The sequence below is a fragment of the Petaurus breviceps genome, unplaced genomic scaffold (assembly GCF_028583685.1).
Source record: "Petaurus breviceps papuanus isolate PSGF00001 unplaced genomic scaffold, PetGlider_PUasm1.0 98, whole genome shotgun sequence".
Taxonomy (NCBI): Eukaryota; Metazoa; Chordata; class Mammalia; order Diprotodontia; family Petauridae; genus Petaurus; species Petaurus breviceps.
Genome location: NW_027187460.1, coordinates 34,871,807 through 34,896,823, shown reverse-complemented (window position 1 = coordinate 34,896,823; position 25,017 = coordinate 34,871,807). Strand labels below are relative to the sequence as shown.

The 25,017-nt window shown below is 38.7% G+C and overlaps 1 protein-coding gene across 3 annotated transcripts in view; it reads left to right on the top strand.

The window, feature by feature from the left end:
• Positions 1-25,017, top strand: part of COL14A1 (collagen type XIV alpha 1 chain) — a 253,970-nt gene that overhangs the window by 89,229 nt on the left and 139,724 nt on the right. For all 3 annotated transcript variants that reach the window (XM_069081354.1, XM_069081352.1, XM_069081353.1), the window contains exons 12-17: positions 209-354; positions 1,365-1,494; positions 5,518-5,657; positions 14,836-14,962; positions 17,651-17,790; positions 21,383-21,515. In XM_069081354.1, the coding sequence (XP_068937455.1) occupies positions 209-354; positions 1,365-1,494; positions 5,518-5,657; positions 14,836-14,962; positions 17,651-17,790; positions 21,383-21,515 (816 nt within the window). The remainder of the gene's footprint in view (positions 1-208; positions 355-1,364; positions 1,495-5,517; positions 5,658-14,835; positions 14,963-17,650; positions 17,791-21,382; positions 21,516-25,017) is intronic.

Sequence of the window (25,017 nt, the reverse complement as noted above, 5' to 3'; positions counted from 1 at the left end):
AAAGAGCTTGCAATTTTTGCAGGAAAAGATGTATACAGTAGGCAGATCAAAATCAGTAATGCTCAGTTAGAAGAGGAAATAAAGTGGGGGTAAAAGGGTTGTTTATTTTAGCTAAATGAAAAATCATGCAAAAGCAGCCACACCACTACTTGATGAAAAGAGGATTACATTTCTGCATGACCCCAAAATCTTCCAATTTCCATTGCAGTTGCTTTGCCCATGGTATCGGATCTTGAACTGTATGACGTGACTGAGAACAGTCTGAGGGCCAGATGGAATGCGGTGCCTGGCGCATCAGGATACATGATCCTCTATGCTCCTCTCACTGAAGGCCTGGCTGGGGATGAGAAGGAGGTAACGCCCTTGGAATCTAATCCCTGAAACCCTGACTTTCAAAGTTACATTTTGAGTGGTAGTAATTTTTTTATTCTTTAGAAGCCGCTTGTTTTTGTATGTAAAGGTAGGATTCCCAAGATCCAAAGAGAGAACTAAGGGTCTGCCTTGGGACATGTGACTCCCAAAGCCAGCTTTCCAGGTTGGGGCTGTCCTTATTGTCTCATCCTGGGTCTTGGATCTCTTAAATAGGCCCTGTGTCTGATCCTAAGCTTGGCTGCAGAAGCTTTTAGGGTTCAAAGGTCAGAAGGAGTGTGTGGGCAGCACCAATGTCCTCAGTTTTGGTTGTTTACTTCCAATTTGGGTTTCATTGTCACATGAATTCTTGGGCAGGAAAAAAGAAAAACATAACTTAGAAATGGTTTCAGGGTACAACTGACTGACTTCCAGTGAATTTGGGGGACTTTCGGCTTTTATTCAACCTCACGGCTTGTTCTGAAACTAGGAGTGTTGACAAGTGTGACCCAATGAATGGGTCTCCAGGAAACCTCTTCTTCCCCCTCAAAAAATTCCACAAAACTGAGGCACCAAAAGGGTTGTTTCTGTTTTGGTGTCTTGTGCACATTCTAAAGAACATCAAAATCCATCTAGTTGGGATGTTTCTTGCTTCGGAGTCAAGTATGACAACATGGCCAGCTAAGCCAAGTTCCTTCCAGAGGTGGTTTAAGAGAAGCAATGCTAGGAGAATGGTGGAAAATATGTTCATGATGGCCTCCTTCAGCCCACTTGGCTGCAGCCTGTATTCTTTGCTTGTCCACCCACACTATTTATAGAACCACATGGCTATGCTTCATTCTGGTCATGTTGCCCTTTCTCCAGTTTTCCTCCTACCCCCATCTTGTGTAAAATTGAAAAATTACCAGATGAATTACAGATTCATCAAAAGGCCACTCTTGCTTTTTCCATTGCATGTTGCCAGCCATTCATAATGAAAGGTGGCATATGAGCTAATCACAATGTGTTCTTTTCAGATGAAAATTGGGGAGACCCTCACAGATATTCAGCTGAAAGGATTGTTGCCAAATACCGAATACACGGTGACAGTATATGCCATGTTTGCCGAGGAAGCGAGTGATCCAGTAACAGGGCAGGAGATGACATGTATGTAAGACATTCACACAGATCAAATGTTGCACTAACATCCCAAATAAATGCCTGAGTGTTGCTGGTATTTCTTATTGAAATACAAAGCATCAAGTTTGCAAGCCTTCATATTCCTTAGAGTTTATTAAATGTGATGTCTACTGTATCTGAGAGGAAATAAAACTGCTTCTTGTAGGCAGTCAGTCAACAAGCATTTAAGTGCTTACCATGTGCCTAGTACATGGAGATGTATGAAAGGTGGAAAATGGTTCCTCCCCTCAAAAAGCTTATGGTCTAATAGGGAAGACAGCATGTAATTAATTAGGTATGTAAAAGATATAGAAAGAAGAGATAAAGATAATCTGGAAGGAGAAGACCCTAGAAGCTGAAGGAAGTGGGGGAATCCTCCTGTGGGATTTGGGATTTGAAGCAAATCTAAAAGGAAGCCAGAGAAGCAAAGAAATGGAGGTGAGGTGGCAGAGCATTCTAGGTATGGGAGAAAACCAGTGGAAAGGCTCGGAGGTGGGAGATATGAGTGGCTATAAGTCAGCCAGTGTAGCTGATTCATAGAGTGGCAATGAAATATCCAAGCCTGATTTAATAGCTAGGCTTCTCTAGATGCATAGCTATAAAATCCTTAAGGTACTTAACTAAATCTAAATGTTAATCCAGGAGAAAGGTTCAAGTTGTTGGTCCCTGGTTTTGTAGGTTTATACTAAAGTTTATTTATTCCCTCATCCTTCATATCTGAATTCATTATCTAGGTGGGGCAGTGGCTAGAGAGCCAGGCCTGGAATCAAGAAGACCTGAGTTCAGGGGTGGCCAGGTAGGACAGCGAGTAAGAGCACCGGCCCCAGTGTCGGGATGAACTGGGGGATAGAATCTGGGCTCAGATACTTAGCACCATACCCAGAAATAACTGGCCATGTAACTTTGAGCAAGTTACTTAACTCCAATTGCTTAAAAAAAAAAGAGAGAGAGAGAAGACCTGAGTTCAGATCCAGCTTCAGACACTGACTAGCTATTTGACCCTGGGCAAGTCACTTAACCTCTGCCTCAGTAAAATGGAGATAATAATAGCATCTACCTCTCAGGGTTGTTATGAGGAGCAAATGAGATAATAATTATAAAGCTCTTAGCGAAGTACCTGGAACCTTTTTTGTTATGTTGGTCAGTTGTTTTTCAGTCGTGTCCAACTCTTTGTGACCCCATTTGGGATTTTCTCAGCGAAGATACTGGAGTGGCTTGCCATTTCTTTCTCCAACTGATTTCATAGATGAAGAAACTGAGTTAAGTGACTTGCCCAGGATCACACAGCTAGTAAGTATCTGAGGCTGGATTTGAACTTATGAAGATGCATCTTCCTAATTCCAAGCCCAGTGCTCTATCAACTATACCACCAGCCACTTGCCTAGTACACATTAAAGGCTATAGAAATGTTAGTTTTATTATTACTAATAATGTCATTATTAGCAAGTCACTTATTCTTCCTGGATCTCAGTTTTTCTGTAAAATGATAGGGCTGGACTAGATGTCTTCTGAGGTTCCTTCTAATTCTTTTTTTTTCTTTTTTGCTTTTTTTGGAGGGCGGTTGGGATTAGGTAACTTGCCCAAGGTTACACGGCTAGTTTTTGTGTGTGTGTGTGTGTGTGTGTGTGTGTGTGTGTGTGTGTGTTAAGTGTCTGAGGCCCGATCCACCTAGCTGCCCCAGTTCCTTCTAATTCTTGAGCTATGATTATTATCACTAGTTCCTGGAACAGTGAAATATTGATTAATTATACACTTTTGGCTATATAAAAATTGCACTCATTGTGGAGAGTAAACATTTTATTGCAGAACAGGATGTGACCAAAGGTTGCCATCTATTTACTTGTGTACTTTTATTTTATTTATATGTTATTTATTTATTTGCTCTTTTCCCAACATAACATCTGCCTGTGATCCTTAATTGTGGCAGGAAAATGACCCTGGGTTTTTGAAGGCTAAGCTAGTGTAACATAAATTCTGGCAGATTCTCTTCAGCTGGAAAGAGAGTATGGGAATCCATACAACGAACTTCAGGTGTCTGTTGCCCAAGCTCCAGTCTAGCTAAGTGAAGGAAACCCATTAGTCAACCAGTCAATGCCTATCATATGCCAGGCACTTTGTTAAGAAGTGGAGATACAAGTAGAAGCAAAAGACAGGCCCTGCCCTCAAGTAGTTCATTATCTAATAGGGAGCTCACAGTCTAATGTCATCTACATGGGGGTGATGAGAAGGGTAAATAGCTCACCCATTCAATCCCAGTTTCCTACATTATTGAATTAACATTTGCAGATGGGCAGTTGGTATGGTGTGGTTGCTAGGGAGCTGTCCTTCAAGGAAGAAAGACTTGCTTTCTATCCTTTAACATGGGTGGGGAACCTGCAACCTTGAGGCTGAGTGTGGCCCTCTGGGTCCTCAAATGCAGACCCAAAGCTGCACTTGAGGGCCTTGAGGGTCACATGTGGCCTCGAAGCCACAGGTTTTCCACCCTTGTGTCCAACATATACTAGTTGTTTGACTCTCGATGAGTCATATATTCTCTATCCCAGTTGGTGCAGGGCCATTGACTAACTGCATTAGCAGAGGGAGCTTCCTCACTATAACTCTGGCCCTTTTGCTCTTCCTTATACATGACTCTCCATTTCCCAAATCAAGGCATTTTCACTGCTTGACGCCTATTCCAGGAATCATCTCCCTTATCTCTGTTTCCCAGTTTCCTTCAAGTCTAAACCCTAAATCACGTCTTCTAAAGGAAGCCTTTTGAGATTCCCCTTAATGCTAGTATTTTCCTTCTGTTGATTTATCCCATATCTAGCTTGTTTGTACATAGTTGTGTGCATGCCATCTCCCCCATTAGACTACAAGCTTGAAATCAGGGAGTGAAGTTTTGTTGTGGAATTTGGGGTTTTCTTGGTTACTGTGTTTTTGGCCTTTCTTTGTATTCAGGAAGCTTAGCATAATACTTGGCACATGGCAAGCATTCTATTACTGTAAATGATCATTATTAACATGACTATAATTGCTTGATGATAAATGCTTGTCGACTTGACTCACTAGGAATTCATTCACTAGGAAACCTTTAGTACCAATGGAAGGAAATTCTTCTATCATCAATACTGGTTGAAAAACTTCTGTCTTCGGGGATATTATGATTCACATTGAGGAACTTGTGGAAGCAAAAGAAAGAAATGCAGTGAACAGAATGCTGCATCTGGAATCAAAAGTCTAGTGTTCAAATCCTGTTTTTTTTTCACTCACTACTGGTATAATCATGGGCAAGTCATATGAACTCTCTCAGTTTTCCACAGGCACAGTGCTAAATTCTGGCAATACAAATATAGGCAGGAAAAAAAAAACATCTCTTGCCTTCAGGGAGCTTGTAATCTAAGAGGGAAAGCAGCACATAGGGAGCTGGAGGGAGGAGGTGCCTGTGTAGACAGTCACATGTGGACTCCAGAGAGGAATATTAGCACAGTTAGGATACACAGTCAAGGAAGGCTACTATTTCATATTACAGATGTCTCCATTATCTCAGGGAATTTATGACAATTAATGAATTTTTTTTAAAAAGTTGTTCAAGGTTGATAACATCAACTCATGTCAGATATAACGAAGAAAGTTCAGAATAAAGTCAGCATTGTTGCTGATAGACAAGAATTTCAGGAAGCATGAGCATCTCTCACCTACAAAGGGAAACACAAAACCCACATTTCCTTGTAAAAAGTCTTTATTTTAAACATGCATGATTTATTACTATTAATAATCCTCTCTAAGGTAGGTTCCAGTTTTTTTTTCTGTTAGCACAAATCTTGAATGCTTTTTTTAATGTTTCAATGATGTGCCAGTCACTCCAGGGGGCCAACAATATTAAGTAATAATTTGAGTGATTACTTTTCATCTGTAAGTTAAAGAAGGTTTTGGAAGACAGGCTTGTTCCTTATTTTTTTTTAACAAGTTGAGTTTTTGTTTGTTTGTCTGTTTTTAACATTTTTCTCTCCTCTTCTGCTTACTCCAAAGTGCCTCTGAGTCCACCAAGAAATCTGAGAATTTCTAATGTTGGGGCAAACAGTGCTCGAATAACATGGGATCCTGTTTCAAAAAATGTCAACAGTTACCTCATTTCATATTCCAAGGCTAGTGGAACTGAAACCAATGAGGTGAGATGTGGAATGATGATGGCAGCTTTGAAAGAATTTTATTTTCATGTTCTCATTAGAATTTTAAACTCATGTTAAGATGTACCCCTTATCCTGGACAGTACTAAATCCAAAAGAATCCACAGAGAGACATTGAGGTTGCAGAATGAAAAATTCTTTTCGGGTGTGAAAAGAAATATTGTGGAATAGAAACTAACTCTAGTCTTAATTTTTATTTATTTATTTTTGCTTTTTTGGAGGGCAATTGGGGTTAAGTGACTTGCTCAAGGTCACATGGCTAGAAAGTGTTAAGTGTCTGAGGTCAGATTTGAACTCAGGTTCTCCTGACTCCAGGGCTCTATTCATTGGGCCACCTAGCAGCCCCATTAACTCTAGTCTTAATTACTGTGGGAGATGGATACATTACTTGGCACATAGTATGCACTGAATAAAGATTTGTTGATTAATTGTTTATAGAACCTTATCCCCTTAGAATTATAGTTGATCAATCAATCAGGCAACAAACATTTATTAAGTGCTACCCTCATGTCAGTCACGGTGCTAAGCACTGGGTATGCAAAAAAAGGGCAAAAAGCCAGCCCCTGCTCTCAAGGTGCTTACACTCTATTGGGGAAGACAAAATGTATTCAACTACATACAGAACATGTAAAGGAGAAATTACAGGAGTGGTTTTTCCTCCCAAACTTTGCATCTCCCCTAGAAGTTAGCAGAGTGCTATACATGTGATGAATTATTAATAATGATTTTTATGAACTGATATTTATACACTTTATGGTTTACAACGCACTTTTCATATATTATGTCTTTTGGTCCTAATGTGAGGTTTAGTACTTTAGGTTTTGTGTTGCCCATTTTACAGAGGGGAAAACTGAGGCTCAGAGAAGTTGTGACTTGTCTATGGGCACATATCTAGTTAGGATGGGACACAGTATTTGTACCAGTTTTCACCTGATTTTAGGACCATTTTTTCCCACAATGCACCAATCATACTTCCTCTTTGTAAATCAAATTATTACTTACTAAGTGTGTTTGAAGATGAATTCTTTTAAAAACAGGTTGGGTACCAGATTTTCCTCTTGTCAGTCCTAGTTCAGGAAGATAAGTTTAAAAGGGAGAGATAGGTGAGCTTGATCATTTTTCTTTCTTTTTGCTTATCGACATGATATTCCCCTGTATAATAAAATTCAAACAAGCACTTCTCACACAATCCTTGTAAGGTGCAATTATTTTAACAATGATTTTAGGAAAGATGTATTAATATTCAACTTATTTGGCACTGCCTAGAAAACCACCTTCAAGAAACTGGTTCTATATAATATGATGTTCAATTACTTGAGCTAATAGTTAGATACAGTGACAGAGTTAATGCCAAGCAGTAAATAATGGGGTATTTATTCATTTATATGGCATCATTAATTTTCCAGGTAGCTAAAACATACCTCTTAAATTGCAAAAGCTTTTTAAAAATGTTAGCCATTTTGGAGGCAAATCTTTCTAAAATTTGTCATATAGGCTTCTGACTGCTTGTATGTTCCTAGTTGTTCGTCCTTACTTTAGAAGAGGATCAGTGACATCATGGGATGATGCTTTTATTTGCAAATGAGTTGGATTTAAGTAAGGCAGAGTTGTACAAAGCTATTAGCCTCACTTTCTCTCCCAGAGTCATCGAAGTTCAGTAGCAGAACAAAAGTCTTCCCCTAAATGGTTCTAGATTACTGTTCTTTCTAAGTTCGAGTATTTGCTTTTTATGTTTTGTTTTTCCAAAAAAAAAAAACTTTTGGAATTTCTGCTATGAATTCTTGTTGCTTCATCTTTCTCTTGTACCTGCTGTTTCTAATATTGTATGGTTTGCAAAAAGATAACCAAAGTTGATCACTATTTGTAAATTAAGAATAAATATACTCTTAGGGTTAGCATTAGGAAGTCTCCTGTAAACTCAATTCATTCTGACCTTTGTAAAATCTTTTGGACTGTTCAATAACTTTTTTTGTTTATATTTTTATTCTTAGGCATGTTTGGCAGAGTTGAGTTTTCTATATAACTAATATCTAGATAAATATGGTTTTACTTGGTTTAGAAATAAAGTTTGGTGGGCAGATGTACTTTCAAAAGTACTTATTTCGCTTAATGTAATATTGATACATTTTTCCATTTTGAGAGTACATGCCTGTTGGACAGTAGTTTTCTCCTAAAAGCAGGCTGGAAACATGTGGAAATGGATATGGGATCTTTTAAAATTGCTATTTCATCTGCTAAATTGATAATCCAGTCTTGTCTTTAAAAGTTTCTTGATGTGTATTTATAGTCTTTCTCTAAGCACTTGTAGAAAACTTTAGTATTGAAAATAAAAAAGAAATTAGAAAGTATTCATTTAAATAAGTCTCTGTTATTTACAGAAAGATATTTATTTGTATTGTCCCCTTGAAAACCATATTTGGTTAATTCAAGGATGCTTAAAATCAACCATTACTCATTTTTCATTTAGTTAATATTTATAGTAATGAAGTAATAAATAATAAAAAAATTATAGTAATAAAATAGAAAACTACATAATTGATCAAAATTAAACATTTTCTAAACCTAAATGCCACTATTCAAATTGCAATATGGAGAAACTAAAACCCTGTTATAACAATAATAATTATAATTATAGGGATTCTAGGTGAAGCAGTGAATAGTGCCCTGGCCCTGGAGTCAAGAGCACCTGAGTTCAAATTCAGCCTCAAACACTTAACACAAAAACTAGCCATGTGACCTTGGGCAAATCACTTAACCCCAATTGCCCTACCATCCCCCCTCTAAAAAAAGCAATAATAATAATACTATTATTATATGCTATCATTTTTATAGCACTTTAAGATTAGCAAAACCACTTATTATTACATTTGATCCTCACAACCATTCTGGGAAGTAGATACTGTTATTATCCCTGTTTTAAGGTATGAGAAACTGAGGTAGAGAGAGGTTAAATAAACTGCCCAGAGTCACACAGCTAGGAACTATCTGGGGCTGGATTTGAACTCAAGTCTTTCCTCATTCCAGGTCGAATGCTCTATCTACTGTACCACCTAGCTAGGGGCAAAAGGCATCCACAAAGCTGATAAGAATGCAATTTAGCCCTTCTGAAGGCTATTCAAAGGCTCAATCTATGTTTCTTCCCTAAATTCCTTTCAAATTAAATTTTCTACTTTTTCTGTCACAAACCATATTCTTAAAGTGAATGAATTATTTTGTTGCCAGTTAGGATCAATTCTCCAAATTCTTCTTCTAAGCCTTAGAACTAGGATAAAACAAAAACTAAAAGCCAAAAGCATTTCATTATTTCTTGACCAACACAATTGATATAAATGTATTATTTCTGGATAAAATGAAATCTTCTCAATCCTGAAATTATATAATAATAATATTGTCTGTTCAGTGTTATAAGTAAAAGCTGCATTGGCAAAGGCTATCCTATAAATCAAATGAATTATAGATTTGAAAGAGATCTACCCATCAAACATGTTGAGAGGTCATTCCCTAGATTTCTTCAAATTATATAGACACCAATGGAACTCATAGTTTGCATATCTATCTGCTATTCCTCACTCTCATTAGATGGTAGCTGGCCCATCTTTATCCAGCCATACATCTGTTTTGTGTCACTTCTGACACACAAGTCCTTGTTGGTTTGAAGATCATAGATGTAGTGCTGGGAGGAACCATAGAGGTCAGTGAGTCCAGTTACCCCCATTTTACAGATGAGGAAGCTGAGACACAGAGTGGTCAGTTGAAGAGAATCTAAGGCAGGATTCCAAATAGTGTATTCCTGACTCCAAGTCCAGTGGAGTCCATGACTCATTATCCATGACTATACCATGCTGTCTCAACATATGCTATATGTGACACATGCTATAGTCTATTCTTACCTATATTTCCACATATAAAATGAATACATGAGGGGTAACCATATGATTCCATCATCTTTTTTTTAGTTGCCACATTATACTGTTTACTCATTTGAGTTTTCAAACCACTAAAACTTCAATGATTTTTTCCAGAACAATTCTTGTCTATAATGCTTCCTCTATTTTTCTACTTGTGACATTGATTGTTTATAACCAAGCACAAGACTTTTACATTTATCCCTATTGAATTTCATCTGATTAGATTTATTCAAAACTCTAGCCTGTCAAGATTCTTTTGGATCCTGACTGTCATCCAATGTGTTAGCTATGCCTCTTGGGATAAAATCATCTGTAAATTTAATGAGCATACTTCCTGAGTATTTATCAGTGTCATTGATAAAGATGTTAAGCAACATAAGGCCAGAATCATATTCCTGGGGTACTCCACTGTGGTCTTCCTGCCACATTGACTTTGAACCATTAACAAACCCTCTTTGAGTTCAATCCTCCTACCAGCTCCCTGGTCCATCTGATTGTATTACCTTCTAATTAAGGGACTCTTCAACCCTTTTTGGTCTCATATACCTTCTTCGGCAGTATGATAAAACCTGCAGATTCCTTCTCAGAATAATATTTTATGTGAAAAAATAAAACTCATAGGGTTATAGGGTAAACAAGTTATGCTGAAATTGTTATAATTTTTAAAGTTCTAGGGTCCTAGGTTAAGAACCCCTGGTTTTGATCCATATTTTTCCATTTTATCCAGGGAAATAGGATGATAAATTTTATCAAAAGTTTTGGTAAAGGCCAAGTAAACAATCTACAACATTCCCCTTCTCATCTGTTAGTTTAATAATTCTGTCCAAAAAAAAAAAAAAGGAACTGGGGTGGTTAGTTTGTCATGACCTCTTCTTGACGAAGCCCAGGTGGCTCTTTGTAATCACTAATTTCTTTTCTAGATGTTAGCCAACCATCTCTTTAATGATTCATTCTAGACTTTCTCCAAGAATTATTAAAGTTAAGCCCATTGGCCTGGAGTCTTTGAAGGCTGTGGTGATTTCTGGGCTCTTTTGGCTTTCCTGTTGTGGCAAGTGATTTATATCAGTTAAACTTCCTCAGAAAATAGTTATCATCTGCATCAGTAATATCTAGTCTTTTATCCTTGTCCCATTTTTTGGCATCAGCAACTTATTTAAGCATGTCAGGTTGAAAGAGTTTCAATTAAGCACTTTATCTTCTTGCTTTTATTTTTTCTTTTAATTTAGCATTGATTATGATCTTTGTTCTAACAAGTCAGTGGTCTGAATGTACACAGACATCTATTGGAAATGATTCTCATTCATAATTAATCATTTCTTGTCTATTAAGATATAGGCAGCTTCGTGTGTGTGTGTGTGTGTGTGTGTGTGTGTGTGTGTGTGTGTGTATGGTGGTTAGTGCTCATGCTGGGCAATGTCTTCCAATCTCTCTTTTTTTTTTAAGCAATTGGGGTTAAGTAATTTGCTCAAGGTTACACGGCCAATTATTATTTCTGGGTGTGGTGCTGAGTATCTGAGCCTGGATTTGATCCAGGTCATCCCGACACTGGAGCCGGTGCTCTTACTCGCTGAGCCACCTGGCCGCCCCTAAGCAATTGGGGTTAAGTAACTTGCTCAAGGTTACACGGCCAGGTGTTTCTGGGTGGGTGCTAAGTGTCTGAGCCCGGGATTCGATCTCCAGGTGTTCTCAACACTGGAGCCGGTGCTCTTACTCGCTGTGCTACCTGGCTGCCCCCCCAATCTCTTCTTGAAGAAAATATTTATCATCTATAGCTATAAGTAGGGGTGTTCAAGTAAATGTTTAACAACTGACTCTCTGAAAGAGAAAGTACACAGCCGATACTCATTAGGTTTAATCTGTATTATTGACATTTTCTCCATCACTATCTTAAATCTAGACACTCAATAAATCAGGTCCTTATTTGTTGTGTTTGCCTACTGAATGCTCACTGAAAATTTAACAACTGGCTTATGTAAACCAGTCAGTCCAAGTACTGGCTGTGAGATTTCTGTGTGATCTACATATCTTTGACTTCTTTTTGGTCTTATTACTGAGCTATATTTTCCATCATATTTTTTTTCAATCTTCCCCTATACCCACCTTTGGATTACTTCTATCAGTATATATTGACTTGATTTGGAAAATCTTGTCAGATTTCTCAAACAACTGCTCTGTTTCTTGGTCCTTTTGATATTGATGTATAAATTACAATTTCTCTTGGTGGACTGCTTATGCATATCATGTGAACAGTACAAGGAGAGATAAACAGGTATCCCATGAAAGGTTATTTCTGTTTCCTTTCAGCACTCAATTAAATAAAATCTACCAGCCCTTTCTTTTCACCTCTCTGAAAGGAACTGAGGAGCTGTCCTTTCACTAGGCTGACAATTGTGTTTTCTACTTTGACTTACAACAAGAATTGAAAAAGATCCCTCTCTTCTCAGATGCTTATTACAAAGTAAGTAGGGGGTGGGTAGGTAGGTGGCGCCATGCTTAGAGCAGTGGATCTAGAATCAGGAAGACCTGAGTTCAAATGTGGGCTTTGATACTTTCTGTATGATCCTGGACAAGTCATTTAACCTATCTCAGTCTCAGTTTCCTTACCTGTAAAATGAGTATAATCACAATACCTCTCTTCCAGGGTTTTTCTGAGGGGTATAGCACACATAAAATACTTTGCATACCTTGAAGCACTGTCTAAATGCTAGCTATTACTATTACTGGATAAATTATCACAGGCAAATAGTCTTGAGCATAGGGCTCACTTATTTTCAGAAACTCATTTGTGAAAAAAGTGCTTTGCAAATATATATTTACATACATGTATAAACATACACATATGTATAGACACATATACATGTGTACATTTATATATATACTAGATATGTGTGCTAGTAATAATAAAGTATTAACAGAAAAATTAATATTTGTAGATAGACTAACAACTATGTGTTTGCAGTACCCATTTCTCCCCCTTTAGCCTTCTCCTGTAGTATCACTGTGGGGTACAAATCTTGAAGGAAGATGCATAGAAGTGAGCACCATTTTTTATTTTCATCTGTTTCATGAGTCACTATGGCCAGTCATCAGTTCCTGGTTAGTGATCTGGTAATGGCTTATCCTTTGGTTTTGTTTTTGTTTTTGGCATTTGGGGGTAAGTGACTTGCCCAGGGTCACATGGCTAGTAAGTACCTGAGGTTGGATTTTAACTTAGGTCTTCCTGACTCCAGGTCTGGGGATCTATCCACTACATCACTTAACTGCTCTGTGGCCTGCCTATTCTTATATTGGTTGACCCAGTAATAGCAAGGCCAGTCTGCTGCTGGGACCATGCATGAAGTCCCTCTGGCCCAGTAGACTCTATCAGAGCAGGACATCTGCTGGGATAACCTTCAAGAATCCTGGGTCAAATGCTTGCTACAAGGAGATATCTAAGTAGGACTTTAGTGGCAGCCCTAATAAATATAGCCAAAAATGCCCTTTGTGATTGGAGTACTGGAATCGGTACATTTGGTATCAGATTCTAGCACTGACATTGACTATCCGTATGACCTCGGGCAAGTCCCTTTACCCTCCTGTTACTCAGTTTCCTCATTATCTGTAAAATGATGGGCTGGTGTAGGTGACTGCAGAGGTCCCTTCTATTTTATGATCCCACGTTCAGATAAGATAGGAACAAGGGAAGAATTGTCCACTTAAAGTACTAGGTGATGATTGGTTTGGATGCAGCAGGGCTCTCAGCCCAGGGAGCAAAGGCAGCTTAGGAGCTAGCTAGGAGCCAGGTTGCCTACAATTGCACTTCAGTAGCCAGGGAAATGTAGGAAAAGGCAAAAATCCTTAGACTTATATATAGGGAGGCACCCTGGACTGACTCCAAATAATGGAACTGTTTGGCAAGCTAACTCAGCCAGAGACCCAGGGATGGATCTTTTATAGGTCTTTCTTCTCATGGAACCAATTTTGTCTCCGTAGCGTCTGTTCTTCTCATCACCCAAAGCATCTCCACTGCCAAGCCTCTTCGTTTTTCAGCCTCCTTCTCTTGGGATTCTATTCTTCTTTGTTTCCCTGAGGCTAAGTCCTCCTTGCTGACACCTTTTATGTGGCTGATTAGTATTGCTTCCAAAAGATGGCTGTCTGTGGGGGGTGTGAAGAACTTCTGCATATTTAAAAAATAACTCACCTTAATGTAGCTCTTTAAGGTTTGCAAAGTACTTTACATACTTTATGTCATTTGACCCTCACAACAATCTTAGGAAGTAAGTGCTATTATCATCCCCATTTTACAGATCAGAAAACCGAGGCTTAGAAGAGGTAAATAATAATAACATTTATATAACACTTTAAGGTTTGCAAAGTGCTGTACCAAGGTAATCACATATTATCCTAACAACAATCCTTGAAGGTAGATGCTATTACTATTCCTGTTTTCCTCACAAGGAAAACAAGACTAAGGTAGGTTAAGTGGCTTGACCAAGATCATACATCTAGTTAGTATTTGAGACTAGATTTCAACTCAAGTCTTCCTGACTGATTCAACACTTTATCCACTGTCCAGCACTCTACCCATCTACTTTTTTTGTGTCCCCACTACCTAGTACGTTGCAAGACATGGAGTTGGTGCTTAATACATGTTTATTGATTGAAACCTACCAAAATGAATCCAGTTATAAGCATCTATACCTACTATATGCCAGGCACCAAAGCAAGTGAAATAGATGACGATAAGAATTATAATGATGATGCTGTGTCTGAGAGGGGATTTGGACCTAGCTCTTTCTGACTTCAAGGCCAGCACTCCATACACTTTGCCATGTACACATAATATTCTGTGCCCAGAACGATTCCTTAGATTTCTTTGAACTTGATTCTACCAGGAAGCTACAAAAATTTCATGGGATTAGACTAGGATCTATATTACTTGGCTAATGAGACAAGAGTTCAGGAGGCAAAGCTGGGGAGTTAGCATATATGTTAGTTTATTTCTCACTTTAGTTGCCTGTCAGCGAAATGGAAATAGCACAGACCTAATCTGTAGGGATGTTATGAGGATTAACTGATTAGAGAAATGCTTACAGATATAATTCAGAAATATATGCTAATAAGCCAACCATATTCGCGATGGAATGTCAGTATGGCTAGCCTTTATGTTACTGTCAGGCAGCCAAGTCAGCCACAGACTATAATGAAAGGGCTTAGGTTTCCTGTATTTGGAGAGTATCAAGTGTAGCTGTTATGACTTTTATTTTCTACAGGTTGAAGTTGATGGTGTTTCCACATATTCGCTGAAAGGCTTGACAGCCCTTACTGACTATACCATCGGCATTTCCTCCGTCTATGATGAAGGGCAGTCTGAGCCTCTGATGGGAAGTTTTACCACAAGTAAGTCTTCATTTCTTTTTTGAAATGTTTTCAAGAGTAATTGGTATCAGCTTAGCTTTCAGGAAGGCAGAACTTATAGCAGCATCTTTCCAACTCTGACTTTGGAAAAGAATATCATATTTCTCCCATTACCTTCACTGCCATTATTCTTAATCAATGCAGAATGCAAGTTGCATTATTTTGACTGGCTGCTTCCCCCTCTCCCCTTTTTTTGAGGTAGTGAGGTTAAGTGACTTGCCCAGGGTCACACAGTGTCTGAGGCCATATTTGAACTCAGGTCCTTCTGACTCCAAGGCCACTGTTCTATCTACTATACCACCTAGCTGCCCCTGCTGCTCATTTCCTATCAAATTGAGGAGGTAGAATGGGAGGTTGATGTGTGTTTTCTCTATACCCAGAAACCATATCTAATTTTCATGTTTATTCAACTGACTTACTAGTATAAATGACCAAATGAATCCCAAATTGCCTTTTTTACCTGCTCAGCCAGAATTGGTCCCATGAAAAAAGCTCTGGCTATAAAGAGTTCAAATCCTGGACCACTACTTATTACTTGAGTGACCTGGAGCAAATCACTTAATCTATCAGTTTCTTCATCAGTAAAATGTGATTTGATAAGACATGATGAGGGTAAAGTTCAGAAAGACCTGGGAAGACTTAGATGAAGTGATGTAATGTGAAGTGAACAGACCCAGAACACTGTACACAGTAACAGTGATGTTGTACAATGATCAATTGTGGATGGCTTAGGTATTCCCAAGCAATAAAATGATTCAAAACAATTCTGAAGGACTTATGATGAAAAATGCTATCCATCTCCAGAGAAAAAAACTGATGGAGAATGAATGCAGATCAAAACAAACTTTTTAAAAAAAACTTTCTTAATTTTCTTGAGGTTTTTTGTCTATGTTTTCTTTCTCAAGATCATTAATATAACAAAATGTTTTGCATGACTGCACAAGTATATCCTATATCAAATTGCTTGCCTTCTTAATGTGGGGAACAGAGCAAAGAAGGGAGGGAAAGAATTTGGAACTCAAAAAACAAAGGTTAAAAATTGTTTTTATGAGGGCGGCTAGATGGCGCAATAAATAGAGCACTCCTGGAGTCTGGAGGATCTGATTTCAAATCTGGCCTCAGACAACTAACATGTTCTAGCCGTGTGACCTTGGGCAAGTCACTTAACCCCAACTGCCCCTCCAAAAAGCAAAAAAAAAAAAGTTTTTACACCTAATCGAAAAAAGAATTTTTTCTAAAAAAAAAAAAAAAGTGATTTGGACCAGACTGTCTCCGAGGTTCCCTTTCCAGCCCTAGGTCTATAATCCTAAGATTCTGTAAGGTTATGATCCTTTTTTCATCTCTGCTCATTAGTGTACCTAGAGTGAGCCTCAATTTTGCAGTATAATTCACTTGCAGAATACTTTGAAAGCAATCCATTGCATTTTCATCTTCGTATCTCTAAGATGTAGCAGAGTATTCCCCTTCCTTTGGACACACTTCAGTCTATCAATGTCCCATTTAACAAAATATAGAACCCATAACACAATTATCTGTATGGGGTTGGATGAGAATTAACTAAGTCTCACTTGTTTTGGTCAATATTTTTTTATTAATGTAGCCAAAAAATAGATGGATATTTTTGGCAGCTTCATTAACACTGTTTTATGAACGGTATTGACTCATTTTCAACTTTGCAGTTAACTAAAAATGCTGTTTCTTTTTTTAAAAACATGAATTGCTAAGCCAGTCCTCTCTTCTCCTATCTTGTGCTGTTCATTTTTTGAACTGAAGTACAGAACTTTACATTTATTCACACTAAATTTTATCCTGTTAAATTCGGCCTGTTTTCCAATCAATTGAGATATTTTCTGTTCCGGTCCTTGTCATCCAACATCTTAGCTATCCCTCCCAGTTCTGTATCATCTGCTGATGTGAGCTACATGCCATCTATGTCTTCATCCAATGATCCCTGAGTTTATAACATCACCAGGGAGTGAAGTAAGCACAGAAAGAAATAGAGCCAACTACAAATTCCTTCAGTCATTGGGGTGGGTTGCAACAAAATAGTTGGGAGAATAGTGAATGCAATTTCCACAATTTTAATATTTTATTAAAAGAGCCAAAGATACCATCTAATGTAGTTGGTTCCGAAAATCACAGTCCAATATCTTGCATAAAGTGGTGTGAACATATGTATTGTAGTGGACAGAACACTGGACTTGGAATGAGAGGACCTTGTTTCAGATCCAGGCTTTGCCGTTCACTACTTGTGTGACTTGGGCTAAGTCAATCCATCTCAAGGAAATTCAAGTTTCCTCATCTGTAAAATGAAGATTTTGGACTAAATGGCTTTCTTCCAAGGTTCTTTCCAGTTCAAATACTCTGATGCTATGAATTACAAAGAAGCTCTCGACTGGACTCTGTGGATTTAAAAGCAAACTTGGTGGTGGTGTCCATTAAATGGCATTCCTACTTCATTCTCCTTGTGAACACTAGGAAAAGAAATGTAGGGCCCCAGTGGAGAATACTTTGCACTTTCTCTTAGTGCTCTGTGACGTGTCTCTAGGGGAGGCTTCCCAGATGCTTCATGGTCACCCTTGAGTGTTCCAATGGCTCCAGGGAAGTTCCTGTGGTTTGGCTCTGCCAGTTTTTTATCTGCCTAACACAATCCAAAACTTTGGCTTGCAGAACAAATTCCAGCTCAGCAGTATCTGGAGATTGATGAAGTATCACAAGACAGTTTTCGAGTGAGTTGGAAGCCCTTGTCTTCTGATGTTGCCCGGCAGAAATTGATGTGGATTCCTGTATATGGTGGAAAGGTTGAAGAGGTGAGTAGTAGTACTGAATAGTGCATAAGACAAAAGACTTACTTAAATTTACCATAAGGGAGTGGGTGGCTGTTGTCTCATTTGACCCCTAAAGCAGGGGTCCTCAACCTGGGGGGCCATGAATTTTGTTGCTGTTCAGTACTTTCAGTCATGTCTGATTCTACATGACTCCATTTGGAGTTTTCTTGGCAAAGATACCGGAATGGTTTGCCATTTCCTTCTCTAGCGCACTTTACAGATGGGGAAACTAAGGCAAACAAGGTCAAGAGACTTTCCCAGGGTCACACAGCTAGTAAGTATCTGAGACCAAATTTGAACTTGGGAAGATGAGTCTTTCTGACTCCTGTCCCACTACTCTATCCACTGTGCCACCTACCTGCCTGATCCCCTCCTCCTTACTGGGGCATATAACAGAAGGTTCTTGTCAAACTGGATTTTCTGACAATTCATATGGGCACACATTATCCTGCTAGAAGGAATTTAGAAAGTTTTACTAAGGATTATGATGTCATCAATTCAACAAAGCTATGTTAACTACTATGCTCACAGCATAGAAGCATTGTGGCATGGTGGATATGTACTTGTTTGGGAGTTAGAAGGACCCATGTTCAAAACCTACCTCTGACACTGTGGGACTCTAAGCAAGTCACTTAATCTTTAAATGCCTCAGGCAACTTCCCAGAATTCCAGAAATTACAGATCCTTAGCATATTGATATCTTTATCTTTACAAGGCACCAAAATGGCATCTGTGAATAGGATTTGGATCACTCTATATTTTAATGAGAATTTCATCCTTCAAAAGATGGAGGAAGCAACAAGAAGAACTTCTCTTTTGGAACTAATTCTAACTGATAAAGAGGAACTAGTTACTGATGGAAACAGTGGGGAGGGTCGATTACTTGTTATCTTAGAATTTATAATAGGGAAGAAGAGGAATGCCAGGTATGCTGACATGCACCCTAGATTTTGAGGGAGATTTAAACAGTTCAAGAGATAGGATCCTGTGACATAAAATGCTATAGGAGAAACAAACCCAGAAGAGATGGGAAGTGCTCAAGATCAGTGAGTAAGAGTGCATTTAGTTGCCCTTGACGAATTCAAGTCACCAGGTCAGGCCCAGATTTTACATTCCATTTTATTGAAAGAAGCAAATGGATGGCATTACCCAGTCATTGTTAATGACCTTTGAAAGCTCATGGACAATGAGAACAGATTCATGAGACAGAAGGATGAATGTTCTGAATTCCAGAAAATGGAAGAGAGTATAGTTGGCAAACTGTAGGTGAGGGAGCTTGACTTAAGTTTCTGACAGATTTCTAGTATTAATAAAGAGCTGGCTGTAGAACAACTCAAAAAGGATGCAGTGATCATAAATAGTCAGCATGACTTCATAGAGAGCACACGAGACAAGACTATATTGATTTTCTTTTCTTTTTTTTTTTTTGGCCTTTTGGAGGGCAACTGGGGTTAAGTAACTTGCCCAAGGTTACACGGCTAGTTTTTTTTTTGTGTGTGTGTGGGTGTTAAGTGTCTGAGGCCCGGAACCAAACTCAGGTCCTCCCGACTCCAGGACCGGTGCTTTACTCACTGTGCCACCTAGCCGCCCCCTGATTTTCTTTTTTAATGGGGTTAAAAGACTGATAGATCAGGGAACTATCATAAGTATAGTTTACTGAGATTTTATTTCTTATATTGTATTATGTTATATTAGTTTTATATTATTATACTAATATATTATATCTGTAATATTTCATATTATCAATTATTTTTGGTTTTGCATTGTATTCATTTCTGGATATAGTATCTTCCCCCTCACACAACCAAAGGAAGCTTCCCTTGAAAAAAAGAAAACCAGCTAAGCAAAACTAATGGATTACAGTGACCACTTTTAACAGTGCATGCAACATTCCACAAGTACAGTCCCTTACATCTCTGCCAAAAGAGGAAGGTGATTCCTTATCTCTTCCTATTTTTACTCATTGTGTTAATATTTTCCAAACACATTTTAATTTAGCACAAGCCATGTTGGTGAGTGTTGCAAGCAACATGTGAAGCTGGCTGCATGTTTGATATCTCTGGGCTACCTAGTGCCAACGGTCACTATAAATATGCCTGCATAGTTCTCAACTGCAAATTTTAACAGACTCTCCCTATAGAAGACAAAAGTAAAACATTTATTCAGACATCAGAAAACCAAATCCCAAAACCAGTAAGCTGATTATATTATAGTAGCAAAGAAGTTAATATGCCATAATACCACAGAGAGACGTAGTATCCTTTAGCCTTCCCACAAACCAACACAAGACTAGCTGTCAAAGCAGGTGACAAATACCATCATTTACTGACAAGCCTGTCTCCCTCAGATGCATCTTCTCCTCCTACCACGTCAAGCTGCTCTCATTCCCAGCTTCCTGTGGGCTCTGCTTCACCTTTCAGCAAACTCCTCCCACCACAGGCTCCATGTGATTACATTCAGCCTGTTAGGGGGCAGGGTATATCTTCAAAGCAGAGAAGGTCTTCAAATTCCCTTAGGCTTATTAAGAAGCAAGGAAGGTTTTCATATTCCCATTGCCATTACAGAAGGTTGTACAAAAAGGTGAATGGTATAGAAGAAAGTTTCCAAAGAAGTGCCCTGGAAATCTGTGATTGACCTTTTGCTATTTAGCATTTAACATTCATCAATGATTTGGATAAAAGCATGTATTATATTTCTGTTGAATTTGCTAATGATATAACACTAGAAGATATAATACTAGAAGAAAAAGGAACGAACATTTATTAAGCACCTATTATGTACCAGGTGCTATGGCTTTACACCTATTATCTCATTTGGTTTTCACAATAGCCCTGGTAGGTAGGTGCTATTATAATCTCTATTTTACATTAGAGGAAACTAAGGCAGGCAAAGGTTAAGTGACTCTTAACCTGCTAGTAAGCTATATAACCAGCTCGTAAGTACCTGAGGCCCAGTTTGAATTTAGATCTTCTTGGCTAGAGGCCCAGCACTCTATCCTAGAAGTTAACACACTTAATGACAAGAAAAAAAAAATCTTGACAGGCTTTAACTCTGGGCTGAAAGTAATAAGGTAAAATTTAATAGATGTAAGTCTACAATCTTACCCTTGGGTTAAAAAAAAAAAACATACATGCAAATGGAAGAGGTATGGCTAGCCCATTGGGAAATAGGAGACTTTAGTAGAGAGCAAGAAATAGGAGACTTTAGTAGACTACAATCAAAAGTTTTTTGATCAAAAGTTTTGTCAGTGAATAGTGATTTTTTTTTCAGCCACAGCAACTCATGAAGGCTGTCAAAGGAGTTTGTGATCTCCATCAGTGGAGGAAATGGCCAAACAAGTGAAATTACTTAATCTTGAATTAAGTTAATTGGTTTCAATTAGGGTGGGATATTCTCAGTCACATTTTTTGTACTAGTTTCACGATATATTTCTCCTCCTTCTCTTCCTTCTCCTCCTCCTTTCTCCTTCTTCTCTTTCCTCTTCCCCTTCCTCTTCTCCTCCTCCTCCTTCTTCTCCTCCTTCTCCTACTTCTTCTTCACCACTATTTGTGACAGTTGACCAAATCTATTTCAGGTTGTTTTAAATGAAGATCAAGACACATATATTATTGGAGGTCTACAACCTGGCACAGAGTATGAAGTTTCACTGTTGGCTGTACTCAGTGATGAAAGTGAGACAGAGGTGTTGACTGTTGTTGGAACTACACGTAAGTCATGAGACAAACTGGAATGCTTCAAGACAAACTTGTTTCGTTACACACAATTCTAGACCTGTTCTCCCACATCCAGCAAACTTAGGTTTCCTTTTTCCTCTAGAGACCCTGACAAGAGACTTAGCCTCTCCCAGTGAAATCTATCAGTATCTTATTATCTTCCAGCCCCAGGTATCAGATAACAGTCTACTCAATGAGTCCCTGCCAGTGTATTTATGGGGAAGAAGAGCTGACTTTTACAGATACCATCTATGTATTAACTATCACCTTCTGGCTACAGTGCCCCTCCCTTGACTTTAAATTCTAACTCATTAATAACTCAAATGGATTATATAGCTGGTTAAGATGTGTTAAAAGTGTATCTTGTTCTGGTTCCCCTGACCATCCCCCACCTCCCTTCTAATCAGTAGAGTAAGTTTATAAGTAGTCAGAATTGCTCATTGATTTATGAAATTATGAAATGGTTCTTTGGGTACTTGCCAGGAAAGACTGTGAGTGGCACTGGGAAGTGAGGCTTCATGTCATACTTTAATAAGGTGCAGAGGGTGCACAGGCAAATAGGCCCAGAACAGAAACAAGCAGTGGAAAGGGAGAGGATGGATACAGGGGCAAGATGCTTTGGGGATGGGGAAGAGATGATAGAGGGAGACAGGCAGGATGGAGAAGAAAATGAAAGGGGTAGATAACTCATGTAACCTTGGATTAGAATGAAGAAGGTAGACATGATTCTAGATTAGGGCTGGAAGGGGATAAGTGTCTATAGGACAAGGGACAAGAGACTCAAGGGTAGAAAACAGTACAAAGTTAAGCTGGTTAACTATAAGGTCAAAATTTTGAAGGGAGGAAGGGAAAGAAATGGAATGGAGCAAGGAGTTATAGTTTCTAACACTTCCCATGTCTAGGCACTATGCTAAGCACTTAAAAATATCTTATTTGATCTTCACAACAACTCTGTGAGGTGCGTGCTATTATTTTTCCCATTTTACAGCAGAGGAAACAGAAGCAGGTAGGGGTTAAGTGATTTGCCCACAGTTATACAGCTAGTAAGTGACTGGAGCTGGATTTGAACTCAGTTCTTCATGTCTCCAAGCTAAGCACTCTATCCACTGTGTCAAAAGTGAGATAATACAGCAAGGACATTGCGGATCAATCATTTTTTACTGTCATGTCTGACTCTTTGTGACCCCATTTGGGGTTTTCTTGATAAATGGTTTGCCATTTCCTTCTCCAGTTCATTTTATAGATAGGGAAACTGAAGCAAACAGGATTAAGTGACTTGTAGTGGGGGAAAGGGAATTCACACAGTGTCTGAGGTCAGAATTAAACTTAGGAAGATGAGTCTTCCTGTCTCCAGTCCCTGTTCTCTCTCTATGGCACCACCTAGCTGCCCCAATAATAAGCATCAATAAACATCTTTTCAGCTGCACGTACTATGTGTAAGACACTGTGTTAGGTACTAGGGATACAAGTAACAACAATGAAACAGTCCCTACTCACAAAGGGCTTATGTGCTAATAAGGAAATGCCAGCCATGGTAGCACTCAACTACAGGATTCCCAAGGTACCTTTCAGTTCTCACATCCTCTGAAATTCTGGAGTTGGATGTGTGGGTTGGGTTTAGGAATATGGTGTATTTGAAAGAGCCCTTGGATTTTGGAATCAGAAGACCTAGGTTCCAATCGCATCTCTGCCAATCCTTGCCTTTTTGGCTCTGGACAATTCAGTCTCTTTGGATCTCTGTTTCCTCATCTCTGAAATGAAGGAGTTGGGCCAACTGACTTCTAAGGTCTCTTCCAACTCTAAATTTATGATACTATGACAAGATGATCTCTTCCAGCTGCAATATTTTATGAATTTGGGGCTGGATGATGTCTATGGCCCCTCCCTTCCATCTCTAACGCCTGTCATTCTCTGAGCCTTTCCAATCACAGCACACAAGCCTCTGATAATTCTGTCCACACACTAGGAGAGCCCTGGATGCGGTAAGAGCAGTCAAGCACATCTTCCCAATGGAACCTTTTCACAAACTTTAAGATAACAGACCTATCGGGGCGGCCAGGTGGCTCAGCTCTTGGTTTAGACTCTGGCCATTGCTAATGGTTCAGTTTAGGGTAAAGAGCCTTAGGTTGGGCTGAGAGTGAGAAGGTCTGGATTTTAGTCCCAGGCCTGCCCTTAGGCAAGTTCCTTAACTCACTGAGTCACCATTTCCCCTGTATAGAAGGGGGCTGTATTAAAAGATTCCTTTGGGTTCTAACATTTAAGATTCTCTGTGGTTGATTTTTGGGGGAGAGAGAGACCTCATTATAGTATAGTTGAGTCAAAGGGTATATGTTCTGTTAGTGACTTTGTTGACAGAGTTCCAAATTGCTTTCCAAGGATGACTGGACCAGTCCATAGCTCTATTAACAACACATTAATGTTGTTTTCCCACAGCTCCTCCAACAATTGTCATTTTCCACTTTTGTCAATATCCTGGGTTTAAGGGTAACCTCAAGTTGCTTTAATTTGCACTTCTCTAATTATTGCCCATTCGGAGAATTTTTTATGTGGCTTTTGATATCATGGATTTCTTTCTTTGAAAATGACACATGTAACACATACATACATTAGCATTCTGCAGAGACAATTATTATGTGGGTTTGTGGATAAAATAATTAAGATGACCTAAAAGATATTTGATCCGATGGAGAGAAGTAGTTCTCATATTTCATTCCGGATGGTTTAAAATGATGCCAGAATAATAACAACAATAATAAATAGCTAGTATTTATTTGTGCTGCTAGGTGCTTTCCTTCCCCCAAACTACCTTATATTTAACTACTTTGTACATATTTGCATTTATTTACTTTATATTTTTGCTGGATGTATTTATGTAGATACTTGTTTCTTCCATTAGAATGTAAGCTCCTTATGAGAGGAAGTTTTTTCATTTTTTTGTGCTTGGATCTTGAGTGACTAGCACTTTGTAGATGATGAATAAATGCTTATTGATTGATCTAAGTCAGATAAAACTGGTAAAGAGCTTCTCCTTGCCTATTCTTAGTACTGATCATTGCAACTCTACTGATTTGGAGTGGGGAGGAAGAGGAAAGGGTTCATGTTATTGAATTACCAGGCCCCTGTAGGGATAAGCTGCCTTATTCTGTTGTACTTTCCTATTCTGTGGAGCTGGCAGCAGAACTGAGCTTCTGGGAAAAAAGAGAGACCCCACCCAGGCTAAGGCTCTGGTCTGTGACATACACAGAGGACTAGAAACAGTGCATCAGTGTGTGTGTGTGTGTGTGTGTGTGTGTGTGTGTGTGTGTGTGTGTGTGTGTGTGTGTGTTCATGGACTCATCAAGCCACCTAGTCAGTGAACCTATTGCATCAAATCCTCTGCAGCTATCCAGGTTTCAAAAGGATAATAGATATATCGGAATGTACTTTTTTGATTAATGGAAATTTCAAATGCTTTCCTGCCAGTTGAACTTTTTTATATAAAAGTAAATAAATTCCA